General features: G+C 41.6%; 1 protein-coding gene across 9 annotated transcripts in view; it reads left to right on the top strand.

The window, feature by feature from the left end:
• CALCOCO2 (calcium binding and coiled-coil domain 2) overlaps positions 1-17,907 on the top strand; it is a 29,798-nt gene extending 11,891 nt beyond the window's left edge. For 3 of the 9 annotated variants that reach the window (XM_019638790.1, XM_019638791.1, XM_019638792.1), the window contains 10 exons: positions 1,404-1,506; positions 1,659-1,792; positions 2,614-2,739; positions 5,482-5,567; positions 6,108-6,177; positions 6,786-6,908; positions 7,202-7,288; positions 9,724-9,819; positions 11,427-11,562; positions 12,693-13,880. In XM_019638790.1, the coding sequence (XP_019494335.1) occupies positions 1,404-1,506; positions 1,659-1,792; positions 2,614-2,739; positions 5,482-5,567; positions 6,108-6,177; positions 6,786-6,908; positions 7,202-7,288; positions 9,724-9,819; positions 11,427-11,562; positions 12,693-13,696 (1,965 nt within the window). In that variant the 3' untranslated portion in view covers positions 13,697-13,880. The other 6 variants (XM_019638794.1, XM_019638795.1, XM_019638796.1 and 3 more) reach the window with 6 other exon arrangements.
• The last annotated feature ends 298 nt before the right edge of the window (positions 17,908-18,205 follow it).

Genomic DNA, 18,205 nt, shown 5'->3' with positions numbered 1-18,205 from the left:
GAGCAACAGGACCGCCGGTTTGATTCCCACATGGGCCAGTGAACTGCATCCGAGCTGAGCAGCCGCTGAGCTACCAATAGGCAGCAGGATGGCTCAGCTGGTGAGAGCAAGTGCTCTTAACAAGGTTGCCGGTTCGACTCCCACATGGGGTGGTGGACTGCGCCCCCGCCCCCCACTGGTGGGCAGCGCCCCCCACAACTAGATTGAAAGCAGCAACTGGACTTGGAGCTGAGCTGCGCTCTCTACAACTAAGATTGAAGGACAACAGCTTGACTTGGAGCTAATGGGTCCTGGGAAAACCCAATGGTCCCTTCCCCAATTCCCCAATAAAATCTTTAAAAAAAAAAAAAAGAAAGAAAGAAAAGAAAAATATTACAGGGACAGCCAGTTGGCTCAGTTGGTTAGAGCGTGGTGCTGTAACACCAAGGTTGCCGGTTCAATTCCCGCATGAGCCAGTGAGTTGTGCCCTCCATAACTAGATTGAAAACAGTGACTTGACTTGGAGCTGATGGGTCCTGGAAAAACACACTGTTCCCCAATAAATAAATAAAAAATTAAAAAACAAAAAAACACTCCAGGAAAGAAAACTACATAGACCAGACTCAGCTATCTGGTGCCTCATAATCTAAGAAGCCTTTTGCCCTTCCACCCCCAACACACACACTATTCAAAAAATACGTTTTTTTAAATGCAGTCGTATAACCAGGCTGGCATAGGTGACCGGACTGAATTGGACAGAGAACAGAAAAGGACAAACCAATGGAGCGGGCAGCTCAGAAGTGCTTTCTGACGGAGACATTCCAAGAACACTGTTGTAAGACTAGCGGGATCGAGGTTTGCAATCCGAGAACTTTTTCTCCCAGTTCCTCTCAGTTATAGAACTAAGTCTGACTTGGAGATATAATTTCTGGAACTCTTGTCATGGATGTTGAGTGGCCAGTTTTCATTTCCTTCTAAGGCAGGTATTTTGAACTCTGTATGTGCGCCAATTTTTAGTTGTATCAGACATTTTACCATATATGGTTGTCATAAGTCAAAAAACAAGATTTGATCCACGATGGGTGGATCTTGTCATAGTGACTCATTCTGTTGGCTTTTCAACATAAATAAAAAGTAAGTGCAGGGGTGACCAGTTTGCTCAGTTGGTTAGAGCGTGGTGCTGATAACACCAAGGTTGCCAGTTTGATCCCCGCATGGGCTACTGTGAGCACCACCTTCCTTAAAAAAAGAGTCAACTATGCCATTGTAGCATGAAAGCAATGTGTAACCAATGACCATGGCTGTTCCCCAATAAAATTTAAAAAAAGAAAGAAAAGTAAGTGCATTATGAGGAGACATAGCCCAAAGAAGGATTTTCCCCTGAGCACTTTCAGATGCTGAACGAGAAACTCTTGTCATTGCAGGTGGGATGGAAGACAACCCGCGAGTATTACACCTTCATGTGGGTTGCTTTGCCCACTGACGTAAAGAGCGAATTGACCAAACAGCAGGAAGTACAATTTAAAGGTGAGACAAATACAGGATCAAAGGTACTGAAGACAGCAGCCAAGACTCATTCATTCCCTTGAACTTGGGCTTTCTAGAGCATATAAGACTTCCAGGTTTTTAGTTTTCTGAATAGACCTTATTTTGGATTATAAATCATGTTGTGTTTTCAGCTTATTACCTGCCCAAGGATGATGAGTATTACCAGTTCTGCTATGTGGATCAGGATGGTGTGGTCCGGGGAGCAAGTATCCCTTTCCAGTTCTGTCCAGAAAATGAGGAGGACATCCTGGTTGTTACCACTCAGGTCTGTAAACATCTTACTCCCATCCCTTCCCGCCGGTAAGAGTAGCAATTCCAGGATAGGGTGGAATTTGAGTCAATAGGCTTTACTGAGTGTCTGACAGATACTGTTGAGAAGAACTTACACAGCACCCACTCTCAAACCCACTCAGGAGTGACTTAGGGACATTTACAAGAATGACAACAAATGATTTCTCCTTTCTCTAAAGCTTCTGTTACTCAGTTGGCATTCAGTTATTCCCTTAACTTCTCCAGTTACTTAATTTTTGTCATCTCCACATCTTATCACCACAGTGAATCAATAAACTCCTCTGAGGAGAGACACACCACATCTTTGTATCTGTCAGTTCTGCCCCAGATCCTGTCATGCATGAGTATTAGATTCACTTATTTACTCAGTTACTTATCAGGACAGCAACTTTGCATCCAGTGTGACAGTAGGCACTAGGGACGCAATGAAGGATCAATTAAAACACTGTCCCTGGCCTCAAGGAGTGAAGTCCAGTAGGAGAGACAAACAGTACTAAGTGTTTGCAAGAAGAACCTACATTCTTCTGTCATTCTTCCTTTTCACTTTTTATGGCCTTAATTTTGTTTCTCTTTCTTGTTTATGGCAGTCTCAGTGCTGCAATCAAACAGACATACTCTATTACCCTCTTCCCTCTATACTGAGGAGCTGCTCCTATTTGGAGTACACAGATGTCACCACAGTGACTGGGAATCATCCAGACCCTCGCCAGCCCAGACTGTAGGAATTTTCTGCTAGAGGGATTTGCACTAAGCTCCAACGGGTCAAATATGAGTGTATGGAATGCTCTTTTATAGGGTGAGGTGGAAGAGATTGAGCAGCACAACAGTGAGCTTTGCAAAGAAAACCAGGAGCTGAAAGATAGCTGTGTCAGCCTCCAGAAGCAGAACTCAGACATGCAGGCGGAGCTCCAAAAGAAGCAGGTATGGCTGCAGGTTAAAGGTGAACTTGGAGTGTGCAGATCAGAATGGTACTCTTATCCAGCACTAGTTTCAGTTTTGCTTGTGATCTCCCCTCCCTTATGCTAATATCTTTGAATAGACACAGTGTTAAAAGTTTCATATGGATTACTTTACTTACACTTCATGGCAAACCTTTGGAACAGGTACTATTATTATCCCAATTTTATAGATGAGTAACCTGAGGCTCAGAGAGGTTAAGTCATCTCTTATACAGCTAATCAGTGATGAAGCCAGGATTCACACCCAGGAAGCCTGATGGCTTCTTCCCATTGCCTATTTATCACTTGAAATAATTTACTTTGATTAGCTAGAACATGGACATCAAGAGAAAAGAGAATATTAAAGTAAGGTGTTGTGGGTTATCCAAACTCTTTGTTGCTTCTCTTTTTAATCATCCTTCAAATCAGCAGGTGGTAAATGAGAGTTGATAATGCTAGAAGCTAAACTGGAGGGTTTTCTCTAAAGACTATAAACTAATTACACTGGGGTTATAGCTTAGACGTTTCCAGAACACACAGACCTTGGCAATTACTACCTGTAAAGCCCTTGATCTACAGGTGAGAAATCTGAGGCGCAGAGGAGAGGCCAAGGGGTCTGTTTAGTGGTCACACCGGGTTAGGACTCACTTCTCTTGACTTCCAGACAGCGCTCTGTTCTTTACATCGTGCTGTCACACAAGTACCTGTGATGTCCTCTGCCCTGGACTGGTATGAAAGTGTTCATGGCAGGTCCAGACTGCAGAGCTGGCCCGTCCCAGGCAGTGAGATAGCAGACAAAGGTGGAATAGACATAACTCACAACTCGGCTGTCAAGAGCCAGCATCTGGCCAGGAGGAGCCCTACAGCCCAGTCCACCTGCCAGGTTCTAACCAAGGAATCAGAGGGTCTGATTCTTGGGATTGCTCTCCTGCATACTTGCTACCAATTATCATAGTGATAACAAAAGCCAATATTTATTCAGCACCCACTATGTGCCAGGCACTATAATTAAGCACATTGCTTCACTTAATTTTTACAACAGCCCTGCAGCTCAGAGAGGTTAAGTGTCTTGCTCCATGTCACAGTCAGTTTGTGGCTTTGGAATGAGCTGGAATTTGAACTCAGATATTGTTTATGTTAAAGCCCAAGGGTTTTAGAGCCAAGATCATACAGTGGTAAGGGCCAGCCGAGTGGCTCAGTTGGTTAAGAGCTTGTTCAAGATTGCGAGCTCTGAGCAACAGCGATTCGATGCCCAGCCCGAGCTGAGCTGCTAAGAGGTGGCAGGATGGGTCAGCTACAAAAAAAAAAAAAAAAAAAAAAAGATCATACAGTGGTTAGGAACCTTGTCTTTGAAGTCGCACAGGCTGTTTCTCCCACTTATTATTTGATAAACCGGAAGAAATTTCTTAACATCTCTCATGAACCTCAGTTTCCCTCCGTATAAAAAGAGGATTGATAATACCTGTTTTTTCAAAGAGATACTAGTATACCCATGTCTATAACAGCATTTTTCTCAGGGGCCAAAGGGTGGAGGCAGCCTTTGGTATCCAGTGATGGATAGATGGATAGACATGGCATAGTGTGGACATACAATGAAATATTCTTCAGCTTTAAAAGGGAAGGAAATTCTGACACATGCTGTGACATGGATGAACCATGAGGACATTATCCTGGGTAAAGTGGATCAGAGAGAGAGACAGATACCATGTGATTCTATTTATGTGAGGTACCTAGAGTAGTCAACTTCATAGAAACAAAAAGTGGAATGGTGGTTGCCAGGAACTGGGGGGAAGGGAAATTGCGGGGATTAGTGTTTAATAGGTACAGAGCTTCATTTCAGTTCTGCAAGATGAAAAGAGTTCTGTAGGTGGAGGTGGTGATGGGTGCACAACAATGTGAATGTACTTAATGCCACTGAACTGTATGCTTAAAAATGGTTACGATGGTAAATTATATGTTAATGTATGTTTTATTACAATTTTTAAAAAGAAAAAAATGATTTTAAAAAGGCTATGAACTAAACATGTTTAAATCTTGCCTCTAAAAATGGAGTTGTTATTGGCGCACTAGTTTGGCTTCAGTACAGAACGAAACTGGGAAAGAAAAAACAAATGTTTAGGACCAGTATGGTGGCCACTAGCCACATGGGAAATGTGGTGTATTATGATATGCCGTAAGCATAAAATATATACCGGATTTTGAAAATTCAGTATGAAAAAAATATAATATTTTATTGTTTACATATTGAAACGATATTTTAGATATATGGGGTTAAATGTGCTATTGGTAAAATTAATTTCATGGGTTGTTTTTAACTTTTTTTAATGTGGCTACTACCATTTTTTAATTACATATGTGGCTTCCTGAATTTATTGGAGAGCACTTTTCAAGGAGAAAAGCAACTTTTTTTTATCCACTGCTGTGTCTGCAGTGCCAGGAACAGTGCCTGGTGTGTAATAGGCACTCATTAAATATTTGTTTAATGAATTAATGGGCAAATATATGCTCCAGTGGAAGAGAAATTAAGGTAGATGTGTTTTTAATATGGGAAGAACATATTAAGAACATTTTAATATGGAAATCCCTTTATTTGGATATTTCATTCACTGCTGTATCGTGTTATGTCTGACACTCATATAATGGGTGCTCAATAAATATTTGTTGGTTGCCTGAGATACTAAACTGTCTTAGAAATGGTCTGTCCCTTTGACATTTCAATCTACAGGAGGAGCTAGAAACCCTAAAGAGCATCAACAAGAAGTTGGAACAGAAAGTGAAAGAGCAGGACAGCAGGGAGGCAGAGCTGCTTCAGTGAGTGTGCCTCTCGGATGGGAGGAACTGCTGTTACAGACACCCTTAGATTTCTAGAGTTTGTTAGAAAACAGTCTTCCTATTATGACATTAATAAATGTAATTCTCCACTTTGAGTCATGAGCTCTTTGATACTAGGTTAGAGAATTAGTGTCAGAATGTAAGGAGAAATGACCTGAATTCAATTATTAATGTTAAGTATTGAATATACTTGCACTTTGATGTCAGGAAGCAGAAAACAGGATTGAAGAAAAGAATGGTGGATTTTAGGCTGGCCGAGTGGCTCAGTTGGTTAAGAGCTCGCTCAAGAGTGCAAGCTCTGAGCAACAGCAGTTCAATTCCCGGCTCAAGCTGAGCTGCCGCTGAGCTGCCAACAGGTGGCAGGATGGCTCAGCTAAAAAAAGTAAAATAAAATAAAAAATAGTGGAGTTTTAAAGAACTCTAAAGGCTTAGAGCCAAGGCAGCCTTCCCTTGTTTAAGGCCTGGGGGAGCTGACCTGGCATCAGCATATATTTCACATAGTCGTCTCCACCTCCACAGACTGAAAGAACAAAACCAGAAAATATCCTCAGAAAATAAAAAGATGAAAGTCAGAGTGGATCAGCTTCAGGTAGGTGATGCCAAACCTTTGCCCAAGTATGTTTTCTTAGCCTTGCCACCCTCCTTTCTCATGGCCCAGAGAGATGCATTTCCTTGTAACGAGTGCCTTATGGTGTACCTTTCAAAGCATTAGGCTAAAGTTTCAGAGTATGTGTTTTCTGTTCTTGACACCCCCCCACACACACACTTTTTTTTTTTTTTTTTTAGTCACAGTTCACAAGGAACTGAATAATTTGTTTGGTTTATATTTATCATGAGCTCAGGTAGATGCCTGTTATCTATACCAATGATTTTCAAACTTCTTTTAGCTACAAAATCTTTTCAAGCAAAATCTTACTCAAAAGCCTGGAAGGTAAAGCAGAGAGTCGAACTGCTGTCTTTTAAGGAAGCTGTGCTTTAAAGAAGGGCTTTAAAGAGTAGTTTGTTGAAGTTGACTCAGTTGAATCTTAGATTCTTAGGGTAGAAGATAGAGCTGAAGAGGGAAGAAGTTCTAAAGGATATTTGGCAGTTGGGAGTTGCTAAGGAACACACATCTCTTTATGTTACTGTATATGAAAAATCATTGTTTCTGGTTGGTTTACCTTTATATCTTAGTCGTATTCACTATTTTTGCTTTAGGCCCAGCTGTCAACTCAAGAGAAAGAAATGGAGAAGCTTGTTCAGGGAAATCAAGATAAGACAGAGCAGTTGGAGCACCTGAAAAAAGAATATGGCAAGCTCTTTCTCAGTTTAACTGAACAGGTAGAGTCCTGGAAGAAAATAACATTTTTAGGTATTTAAAGAAAATATATACACATTGTTCTTTCTTTATCATATCACTCTGGGAAAGGTCTTAGAGGAAGCCACCTGAAATGAGGTATCTCATGGCTTTTCTCAGAAACTAATAAGAGAAGACTTGCTTCTTTTCTGCATCCTCCTTGCTCATTAACTCAGCAGGCCCTTCCCCAGTGCATGCGTGCATGCTTGCGTGCGTGCATGCGTGTGTGTGTGCATGCACGTTTCCAGCAGTGATACTGAAATCTGTTTTCATGCAGTGGGAGTGCCAGAAGACGCTCAAGCAGACAGTGGAGGAGTTGAAGCAGAAAGAAGCTACGGCAACGAAGAAGCAGCAGGAGTTAACGGCATGTCTGTCTTTGGATGACTATGTGGGAGCCTACAGAAAGGAAGGAGGGGGATAAGGGCCTATTTTCAAGTGATGGAAAGGAGAAATAAGACAGATTAGCATAGCACTACCTCTGGACTTTTTTACTCTACCCAAAGGGGCAGAGAATCTGCCATTCACAAATGTTTAGGAGAGGTGGGCATTTTTGATGTGTGATGGGTTATAAAGGAATATTAGAAGTTAAATTTCACGACAAGTTGTAGTTAACAGAGCCTTGGGCTAGGAATCACACAAAATAACCCTATCCCCTTCTTTAGAGTTATTGTGCAGGCAGACAAAGTAGCTATTATAAAGTTGAGCTCTAATATGGTAATTAAAGTCTAATTGACTAATAATTTCCTATAATATATTGTTGGAAAAGAGGCCTTATGGTGATGACAGGTGCCTCGAAGCCCCATTTTCTGAATTGATGTAAGAACATGAGAAACCCTGATGTCTGGAGGTTATTGGGATTGTAACTATTTGCAACTATTTTGCAACTATATTGCAACTATTGGGATTGTAACGCACATCACATATGCATCATTTATTCATCCAATCAATCAATTATCGATACCTACTATTTATAAGACACTGTATATTTTAGCCTGATACAAAAAGAGTAGAACAAAGTTTGAAACTCGGCAGCTCACAGGTTAAATTTAGCCCACAGAAGTTTTTTATTTGGACTAGATGGTGTTTTTTTAAAAATTATATTAACAATACTTAAAAATGGGAAAATTTCCCATAAAAAATTGTATTCCAGCTTCTCTGGAAAAGTTAAGGATCTGGAAACATGGAGCCCACATTCCTGCACAGTGGCGATATCTGGAGCAGAGCGGCTGCTGCACCCTTTGGATGGGTCACGTGTTCTCCTTTAGGCTACAGCCTTCACCGTCAGCTCCTCCATTCATCTCCTTCATTCAGTTACTGTTGCATGCCGGGCCCCTCCTTATAGGCATATTTGAATTTGTGACCTCTAATGTAGCAAAGAAATTATTGTTTTAAATAATATATGGTCATGCAAAGGTTTGAACCTCTGTGCGGCAGGTATGGATTTTCTTGGTTTTCGTGGAGTATTTTTCAAGACCCAGGGGCTCCCCAGCTGTCTGAAAGCAATTTTTTATTCCTTATGCATCCAAAAGGCCCCTAACTGTGAGGACTATGTGTCTTATACTTCAGGAGCCTAGGAACAAGGAAACAGCAGTGGAGGAGCAGTTAGTACAAAAGGTGGACTGCCTAAAGGCAAAGGTAGAGGCCGGGAGAGACTGTTTCTTAGAGAAGTACAAAGAGTGTCAACAGCTCCACAAGCAGATCAGGCCACTCAGGGCTGCGGCGCTGGTAGGTGACAGAGACCAGGGGCCCAGGAAGCATGGGGTGTGAAGGTCTGTGGTTCTTAAACCAAGCCCAGGATTTTATACCCTTGTTAAGCAAGAAATGTGTCTTTCTGCTAGAAAGAGGAGGGATGGAGCGTGTAGCCAGAAACCAGCCTGGGAATCCCTGAAAACCGGCCCCAGCTCAGGCATGAGCCTCAGAAGGTTTTTGTAACCATTGAGCCACTTTCTGTGCAGACTCAGATAGCCCTTTCTTATTTCTGCCTTTTGAGGCAACGAAGCAGGACCAGAAGAGCCGGCAGGAACTCGCAGCCAGCGTTGCCATCGGGTAGCCCCTCTCTCATTACTACCTCAGGGTCGGATAGAAGCATACAGCAGTTTGGGCACCAGCATTCAAATAAAAAATCTTGGGAAAAAAACCCACAACTGGTAGGATTAGCTTAAAGTGTTTTTGTGAGGTATGCACACGTGTATGTAGGTAGGGAGGAGATGGGAAGCATTGAAGCATGCCTAGAGGCTTGGGGGGTCCATGAAACTAGCCAGCTCAACCCATCATACTGGGAAGCCCAAGACCCCAGTCTGGGTTAATGGCTTCCAGGGTTCCTTCTTCCTCAGTGTAACTTGAGTCCATATTGCCTGTCCTCACACTGCGAGTCATGCCAACCTAACCCTAAGTGCTTCATGTCACATTGATTGAGATGTTTATTCAAGGCAGAGATGACTGTTTCCATGGTTGGGTGGGATTAAACTAGACTCCATTTTCCCCTAATTTTGATAAGTCAGTCTTGAGGTCTTCCCCAAGCTTTCTGTTTCTCTCTGTGGTCACTTACACTCCCATCTAAATCAAAAGAAACCAGCATCTCCGTGCCAGCCAAGGGTCTTAGGCATTTTAAGTCCCTTTTCTGTTAGTCAGCATCCCCTCCACGGAAACAAGCGTGCTCACCCCAGGCCCCTTCTTCCCCACCTCAATCCGTCACTTTGGAAAGCTAGAGCCTCTGCGATCTCCTGCTGCTAGCCACCCTGGACCCAGATTACCATACGTGATCCTAATCCTCATTTTCTTTTTTTTTATTATGGACAGGACCAGAACTTTGACCTGTCAAAAAGACTAAGCGAGAACAAGATTATATGCGATGTTCTGCAGAAAGAGAAACAGAATTTGGAAGGAGAAAATGATGTAAGTGTATAGAAGGGGAAAAAAAACCCCGGGAGTTTAAGGGGAAGGAGCAGGGTGACCCAGAGATGTGGTGATAAAATAAAAAGTTAACTAAAAGAGCCCCTTCCGGGACAGTGGGGGAGACAGTTGCTTCTAAACTGAATAAATTTAATCAGTTTTCCTAATCTACCACAAAACCATCTCTTTATTCTATGACAAACGTGTTTGCCATAGCAATAGTCAACTTGAAAGGAAGAGCTTCGGTGAAGATCTAACTTACTATTTTTGGTTTTAACTTCACCACTATTGTAAGTATTGTCTTTGGAGGGTAATACCCTACATCATTTTTATGCTGGCTTAGGAACCCCTTTCCTTCAGCCCAACGTTTTCCTCTTTTCTGCTACCAAACCAGGAGCAGAATTGGTGGTCTGTACCAGTGCCGGACTCATGGTAGGCCCCTAATAAATGCCTTGCCTTCATTCATCCATTCATCAGTTCATTCATTCATTCATCCAACCAACCAGTATTTATTTTCTGTTGTGTGTTAAACACAATTTGTGATTGATTGATTGATTGATTGATTGATTGATTGATTGAGGATGATGGCAGCAAATGAAGTGGTTGCCCTTGAAGTCATTCTCATGCTCTTACCAGGCATCAGAGTGTGGGTGTCCATACATTCAGGTTCCTCCTTCTAGATCTACACCTCTGGCAGGTCTCCATCTCTGCCCTCTCTCTGACCATTCTGGGCTATGCTTCCAAGCAATCATTTCTACTTTTCACTTCATTATTTATGCCAGTGTGTTTCAGTATTGCAGAAGGCATTTGTTGTCTATTTCTGGCCCTGTCATTCTCAACCTTTTGATTTAGATAAGTACCTATAACTTGACTTTGAAATCCCTGTTTTCCTGGGATAGTCTGATGGGACTGGGCAGGGGTTGGGAGGGAGTGCGCACACAACTTAACAATAAGAAGGAAAAGATCTGATATTAGAAAGCTTTGTCAAGAACTATAGTAAAGCCCTCTTAAGATGTTAATGGGCAGTTTACTAATTTTCTTTTTTCTAAGAACTTTAAATGCTATCTTCCCCCTTTGTAGCTTATTTTCTTTTGTTCTCTCTCTCTCATTCCCTCCCTCTCTCTCTTCCTCCCTCCTTCTAACTGTCTCTGTTTGTATATTTGATGGGATAAAACATAAGAAAGGGAAAATTATATCAGATGAATATTCACATTGTGTAAGAAAATTGTTCCAGGAAAGACACTAAAAAAAGCATTTTGCTTTCAATAATGTACAACAGTTTCCATCTTAATATAGCTCCTGCCACCCTCATATAGCCACATAAATCTTATACCCCCGTTAGTTGGTATGTATTTAGAGATTTAAAATTCTATTTTGTGTTAATCTAAACAAAATTCAATATATATTTAAATTCAGATATCAAGAACTCAGATCTTTGGAGTATGGAGGCTACTGCTTGCCCTTTTGAAAAATCGTGGTTTATCATTTCCTGGGTTTCTCCACGCTGCTCATTGAAAAGAACCTGTAATTGGGCATCCCCTAGCCAGTTTCTTGGGGCCATTCTGTGTTGTTGTCTTTTCAACATGTCTCTATAAATATTCTATCCTTAGATTTTGAAGAGGGAGAACAGCAGAATGATGAGTTACATGGGTCTGGATTTTGACTCTTTGCCATATCAAGTGCCTACTTCAGAACAAGGAGGTGCAGGACAAAGCCCGGGACTGGTCTATGGAAACCCATATTCTGGTAAGACAATTTTGCCATTCGAGCTGAAAGGCCCCTGCCTGCATCTCTTTCCCCCGCTCAATTTTTGTGTGTGTCTGAGATGCTAATTAAGACCAGTCTCACTGTTAAGACTTGCTGGGCAGAAGCTGAGGACCCAGTAGAAAGATTGCCAGGCGAGACGTGTTAATTGAGAAATAAATCTGAATCTAGAAGACGCAAATCAGATCATTCGCCTAAAGGCAGCATCCACAAATTGAGTCCCGTGGCTATATTCCAAATATATAAATCAGAGAAATGCCTCTGAGTAGAAGATATACACATACAAAGCTGAGGAAGCTAATTAAGGGTTGGAAATGGAAGCACAAGAGATGGGGAGTGCTGCCCAGGAATGGGCAGTGACAATAGCCACCTGATGGCCTGACCAAGGGTAGCTGGAGTGTGCTCCACAGACACCCCCGGTCAGGAAATGTCCCCTGACTCTTGTCACTCAAGAACTGGGGGTCAGACATCCTTGCCAAACACAGAACTTTCCCCTTTTGTCTCCAAAAGCAATATGATACAGCATTTGCTTTTTGGACGGTTTAAAGCAGTCGTTTTCTCTCGAGTCACAATCAGAACTTTGCAGCACGCAGGGGTACAAGTTTATTTGATCTTTAAAAATATTTTTAAGCATTTCATTTGAAAAATAACTGCATGGATTCAATCTTAAAATCTATTCTTAGATTGTCTCCTTGTTAAATTGTTACTGTTTTTATTAAACTCTCCTTTTCCACACACTGAAAACAGGTTTATTGTTTTTTTCTGTTTCTATTGGGTTGCCGGAAAAGTCATGACGTATTTTTTTCTGTGTTTTTCGTTGCAAAATTGTGTCATGACTTTTCCAGCAACCCAATATAACATATACATGGCTATTGAAAAGAGCACTTCAGAGTCTTGCCCTTCTCTCCTGAGAACCACCGCATAGGTCCGGCCTGCCTGGGAACAAACGAAACCCCAGAGAGCGCCACCTAGTTCACAGGATAACACCCTACAGCAGAACGCGGAGTCAGTGATGGCTAAACCCCAGGCGGTCGTAGCTCCTGTATTAATGTCGAAGCTGTCTGTGAACGCCCCTGAATTTTACCCATCAGGTTATTCTTCTAATTATACAGAATCCTATGAAGATGATTGTGCGGATTATCCCACTCTAGCAGAATATGTTCAGGATTTCTTGAATCATCTTACAGAGCAGCCTGGCAGTTTTGAAACTGAAATTGAACAGTTTTCAGAGACACTGCCGGAGTGGGTTACAACAGATGATGCTTTTCAAGAACTTGTGGAACTCATCTATCAACAGGCCACATCTATTCCAAATTTCTCTTACATGGGAGCTTGCCTGTGTAATTACCTGTCCCATCATCTGACAATTAGCTCACAGAGTGGCAGCTTCCGTCAATTGCTGCTTCAAAGATGTCGGACTGAATATGAAGTTAAAGATCAAGCTGCAAAAGGGAATGAAGAGACTCGAAAACGATTCCATGCATTTGTACTCTTTCTGGGAGAACTTTATCTTAACCTGGAGACCAGAGGAACAAATGGACAGGTTACAAGAGGAGATATTTTTCAGGTTGCTCTTCCAGAGTTGCTGAATGCCCTCCTTTCTAATCCTGTGGATGACAATTTAATTTGTGCAGTTAAATTACTGAAGTTGACAGGGTCAGTTTTGGAGGATGTCTGGAAGGAAAGAGGAAAGACTGATATGGAAGAAATTTTTCAGAGAATTGAAAATGTTGTCCTAGATGCAAATTGCAGCAGAGACATAAAACAGATGCTCTTGAAGCTTCTAGAACTCAGGTTAAGTAACTGGGGTAGAGTCCATGTAACCTCAACATACAGAAAAGCAACGCCTGAAAATGATCCTAACTATTTTATGAATGAACCAACATTTTACACATATGATGGTGTTCCTTTCACTGCATCTGATTCAGATTACCAAGAGAAATATCAAGAGTTACTTGAAAGAGAAGACTTTTTTCCAGATTATGAAGAAAATGGAACAGATTTATCGGGGGCTGGTGATCCATACTTGGATGATATTGATGATGAGATGGACCCAGAGATAGAAGAAGCTTATGAAAAGTTTTGTTTGGAATCAGAGCACAAGCAAAAACAGTAAAGCTAAATTTCAACATAGTCAGTTTTATAAAGCAGTTTAGGTTATGGTGATTTAGCAGAACACAGAAAGCAAGAAATTGTGTCACTCTTATACCAAATTAAGGATGCTGAGTTATGTTACTAATGCATACAACTTTTGTTTAACACTGTCTGCCAAAATAAACTTTATTTCCTATAACTTAAAATGTGTGTGTGTGTGTGTGTGTGTGTGTATGTGTAATAGTTTATTATGTACAATTAATTCCACTGTTTAGGCTGCAATAAATCGATTTTGAAATAAATGTAGAAAGTAAATTTTGCTAGCTGGTTAGAAGCTTACCCTTTAAATTCAGCTTTTCTTGAGGGGAAAAGTCTTAGCCTGGAAATACATATTACTGCAAAACTGTAGCACCCTCTTTTTAGATATAAGTATATAGCTTTCATTTAGTTTTACATTTAGTATCTCAATAAATTGGGTTGCAAATGATTCACAATCATGAAAATCTTTAGCACTAAAGTCTTAGACTGTATCATTAACTGATTTACATATCCAGATGCTATTTGATACCAAGGGCTTTTAAAATGTCATTAAAAAAAGGGGGGGGGGATGAGGGGACTTAGAACTCCAAACTAAACAACCAAGATTCTTCACTGAGGATTTATTGCAGTTGTAGAATTGTTCTTTTTTTTTTTTTTCACCTAGCTTCATTACCTTACCCAGAAGCTTAGAACATTTTTCTGCTTCATTTATATGGCTTTCTCATTTTTATTTTGTAGCATGAGTTGTATTGACTTTTTTATTAGAGAATTTTGCTAGATCTTTGTCACTCAAGTTTTCATCTGCTTTATAATTGATACACCTTGAGGATCACTGTTCTAATAAATATTTTTACTATAATGTAGTACTGCCTCAGCCCTATTTTTACCTAATGTCAAAAAACCTTTTTCCTGGGCTGGCCGAGTGGCTCAGTTGGTTAAGAGCTTGCTTAAGAGTGCAAGCTCTGAGCAACAAACAGGGTCACCGATTTGGTTCCCACATGGGCCAGTGAGATGCACCTGAGCTGAGCTGCTGCTGAGCTGCTAACAGGTGGCAGCGTGGCTCAGCTGGTAAGAGCGCATGCTCCTAACAACAAGGTTGCCGGTTCAACTCCCTGTATGGGACGGTGGCTGCACCCACCCACAACTAAGATTGAACACAGCACCTTGAGCTGAGCAGCCACGAGCTGCAGCCAGATGGTGACTGGACTTGGAGCTGAGCTAGCTGCGGCCTCCACAACTAAGATTAAAGGACAACAAATTGGTTGTTCCCCTTCCGCAATTCCCCAACACTGTTCCCCTTCCCCAATTTCCCAACACTGTTCCCCTCCCTCAATTCCCCAATTTAAAAAAAAAAATCTTTTTCCAACTAACTAAAAGTAAAACTTATGTGCAAAAGGATTGCTAATAAATATGCATGTAAATAGTTCTGTTAATAACTCACCGTTGGGCTGGCCAAGTGGCTCGGTTGGTTAAAAATTGGCTTAAGAGTGTGAGCTCTGAGCAACAGGGCTGCCGGTTGGATTCCCGCATGGGCCAGTGACACTGTGCCCAAGCTGAGCTGTTGCTGAGCTGCCAAAAGGTGGCAGAATGTCTCAGCTGGTGTAACAACAAGATTGCCTGTTCGATGGTGGGCTACACCCACCCGCAACTAAGACTGAACTTGGCACCTTGAGCTGAGCTGCCGCCTAGATGGCTCAGTGGATAGAGCATGTGCTCTTAACAACAAGGCTGCTGGTTCGACTCCCGCATGGGATGGTGGCTACGCCCACCCACAACTAAGATTGAACACAGCACCTTGAGCTTAGAGGCCACGATCTGCTGACAGGAAGCCAGATGGCGACTGGCACCCTCCACAATGAAGATTGAAGAACAACTTGGCTGGTCCCCTTCCCCAATTCCCTAACACTGTTCCCCTCCCCAAATTCCCCAATGAAATCTTTAAAAAATAAAAATAACCAAATAACCCACTATTTTACATTTGGTGCATCTGTGTCTGTTAATACAGTTAGTTTTCTCTGCTTGTTTGTTCAGTCTGGATTAAAATTAGACTTAAAAAAAAAGAAAATAGCACTTCATTATTTTTTCCTTTTTCCCCTTATCATTGAACTAGATCCCCTCTATCAGAAGTAAAGGGTTTATATGAGAGATAAAAGAGTCAGAGGCTGTGGGGAGAAAGGGAACAATGGGGATTACAGAAAAACAATTGCTAGAACACAGTTGGAGGAGAACATAGGGATATTTTTTCATCGAATGAAATTTTTTTTTTTTTTTAGTTTCAGGTGTACAAAACAATGTAATAGTTAGATATTTACACCCCTCACGAAGTGATAACCCCTCTCCCTCAATCTGTTACCCCTCTGACATCGTATATAGCTGTCACAATTCCATTGACTCTATTCCCTATTCTATACTCCATATCCCGTGACTATATATATATAAAATTATAGTTGACATACAATATTATTGAGCTTCAGCTTCAGGTGTACAGTGCAGTGGTCAAGCACCTACACCGTCCATGAAGTGGTCTCCCTAATAAAACAAGTGTCCATCTGACACCCTACAAAATCTTTACAACATTATTGATTAGAATGAAATCTTTTTTATTACCCTCAGGTATCCAAGAAAGTTCTGCCCCCAGCCTGGTAAGTATTTTGAATCATGAGATTGACCACATCAAATCCTTGAGAAAATTTTCCTTCCTGCTCTAGTTCATGGGAGAACCATAGGGAAACGGGGTTCATTTCGATAACTCCATAAGTCAGCTGGGTCCATTTGTTCAGTGCCCAAAGCTGAGCGAGCGTGCTGAGGTGAGGAGAAGAAATCACAGTCCATCCATCAGCACTCTGCAAGACCGCCTTTGTGAGTTGAGTTTGGTGGCAGGACTAGGGAGGAGATGGGACCCAAGCAGCTAGCCAAATAAGGTGTGTCCAGTGCCCCTTCCAGGCTGGAAGCTGTTTGCTTCAGCAATATTAGGTCCTTTCAATCCTGGGGTTAGAGAAACCCCAATGAGTATCTCCAAATGTGAATTTGTTTATTCACTCTCTATGTCTTGAGCACTTACCATGTGCCAAGTATCATGCTATGGACTGAGGAGATAGTGGAAACTAAGATAGACATGATCTCATTTTCACTGACCCCTTTGCTCTTCCTCCCAGCTCTCCAACAGGAAGTGGCGCACCTGCCCATCAGACTATGCTGATGACATTTTTGACCACACCATGGAGGAGCTGCACATCCAGACGCCTTCTTTGAATTGTCCAATTTGTGGAAAGAGCTTCTCAGCAAAAGAAAAGCAAATCTTTGAAGACCACGTGTTCTGCCACTCTCTATAAGTGTCCTAGCCTCTTGGATCTATACTGTACATAGATTTTATATAGTAGAACCTATAGCTTCTACTATGAGTTATGACCCAAGGTTCTGCCTAACCTGAAATGATTAGGGATTTACTCAGCCCTGCTGTCCTAAAAATAGAGTCATTTTGATTATCTGAAGGATAGTGTTAAGGGCTATTACTTCCATCCACGTAGGTTACTACCTTTTAAGGCACTCATGTGCCCATTCTTCCAAGGGCCTCCCTCCAGTACAGGGGTCCTGGGATGGAACTGGCTGTTCACAACAGGTCTGACTCAAGTACTAAGTGATTAGTTTCCCAAATTGTCCCACAGCCACTAAAGGTCAGGCCTTGAGTGTATTTGTACTTAGTCCTCAGTCCTAACCCTGGGGCTGGAGATTGATAAGAGGTTGAGAATGTCTTCTTCCTCTTCCTCAGGCCTCTGTCTTCAACATTTGGCTAGCTGATTGCGTTCAGCTAGCCAAAAATGGCATGGCAGAGAACTCAGGCATCCAATTTGGATACCACAGATTTCTTTTCTTGATTTCTCATTTCCCAATAGAAGCACCTTATTCCTCAAACATGGGCATGAAATGTTATTTCAAGCACAGAAAGCCTTTCTCTCTAGATACCTCTAATTGCCATTTTCCACTGTTTGATGTTTCCTATGCACATAACTTTTATTGTTGTAAGCCCTTTCTTAATTGTTAGTAGGAGTTGTTAGAAACTGCATGGGTTTGCAACTTTCTGAGCAGGTGAGTTTGAATATGGATACATCCGAAAAATGAGAACTAACATTAATCTCTTTAATACTAAAAATAAAGAAGTCCTCTGTTTCAGGGACTTGGGTAATTTAAAGTAAACTTCGAGTTTATGGCGTTTTATTTTTAAGCTTATGGGAAAAGTGGAATTGAAAGGATTGTGGGAACTGTGGACCCCACCAATGATTTCTCTTCACCTGTCGTAACTAGTCAACAGATAGTTGTCCTGGCAAGTTATCTTGAGGTGAAGAGGGAGGTGATGAAGCATCGGTTTGAGAAATCTGGAGCCCTGACTTCTTGCTGTAACTTTCTGTGCATTTTTTGAAAGGAGGCAGTATGGATTTTGGCACCTTTTGTGAACTAAATTCAATTCCCTCCATCCAGATTTTCCTAATTGAAC

The sequence above is a fragment of the Hipposideros armiger genome, unplaced genomic scaffold (genome assembly GCF_001890085.2).
Source record: "Hipposideros armiger isolate ML-2016 unplaced genomic scaffold, ASM189008v1 scaffold_40, whole genome shotgun sequence".
Lineage (NCBI taxonomy): Eukaryota > Metazoa > Chordata > Mammalia > Chiroptera > Hipposideridae > Hipposideros > Hipposideros armiger.
The sequence above is the reverse complement of the archived record's forward strand: the minus strand, read 5'-3'. Positions and strand labels throughout refer to the sequence as shown.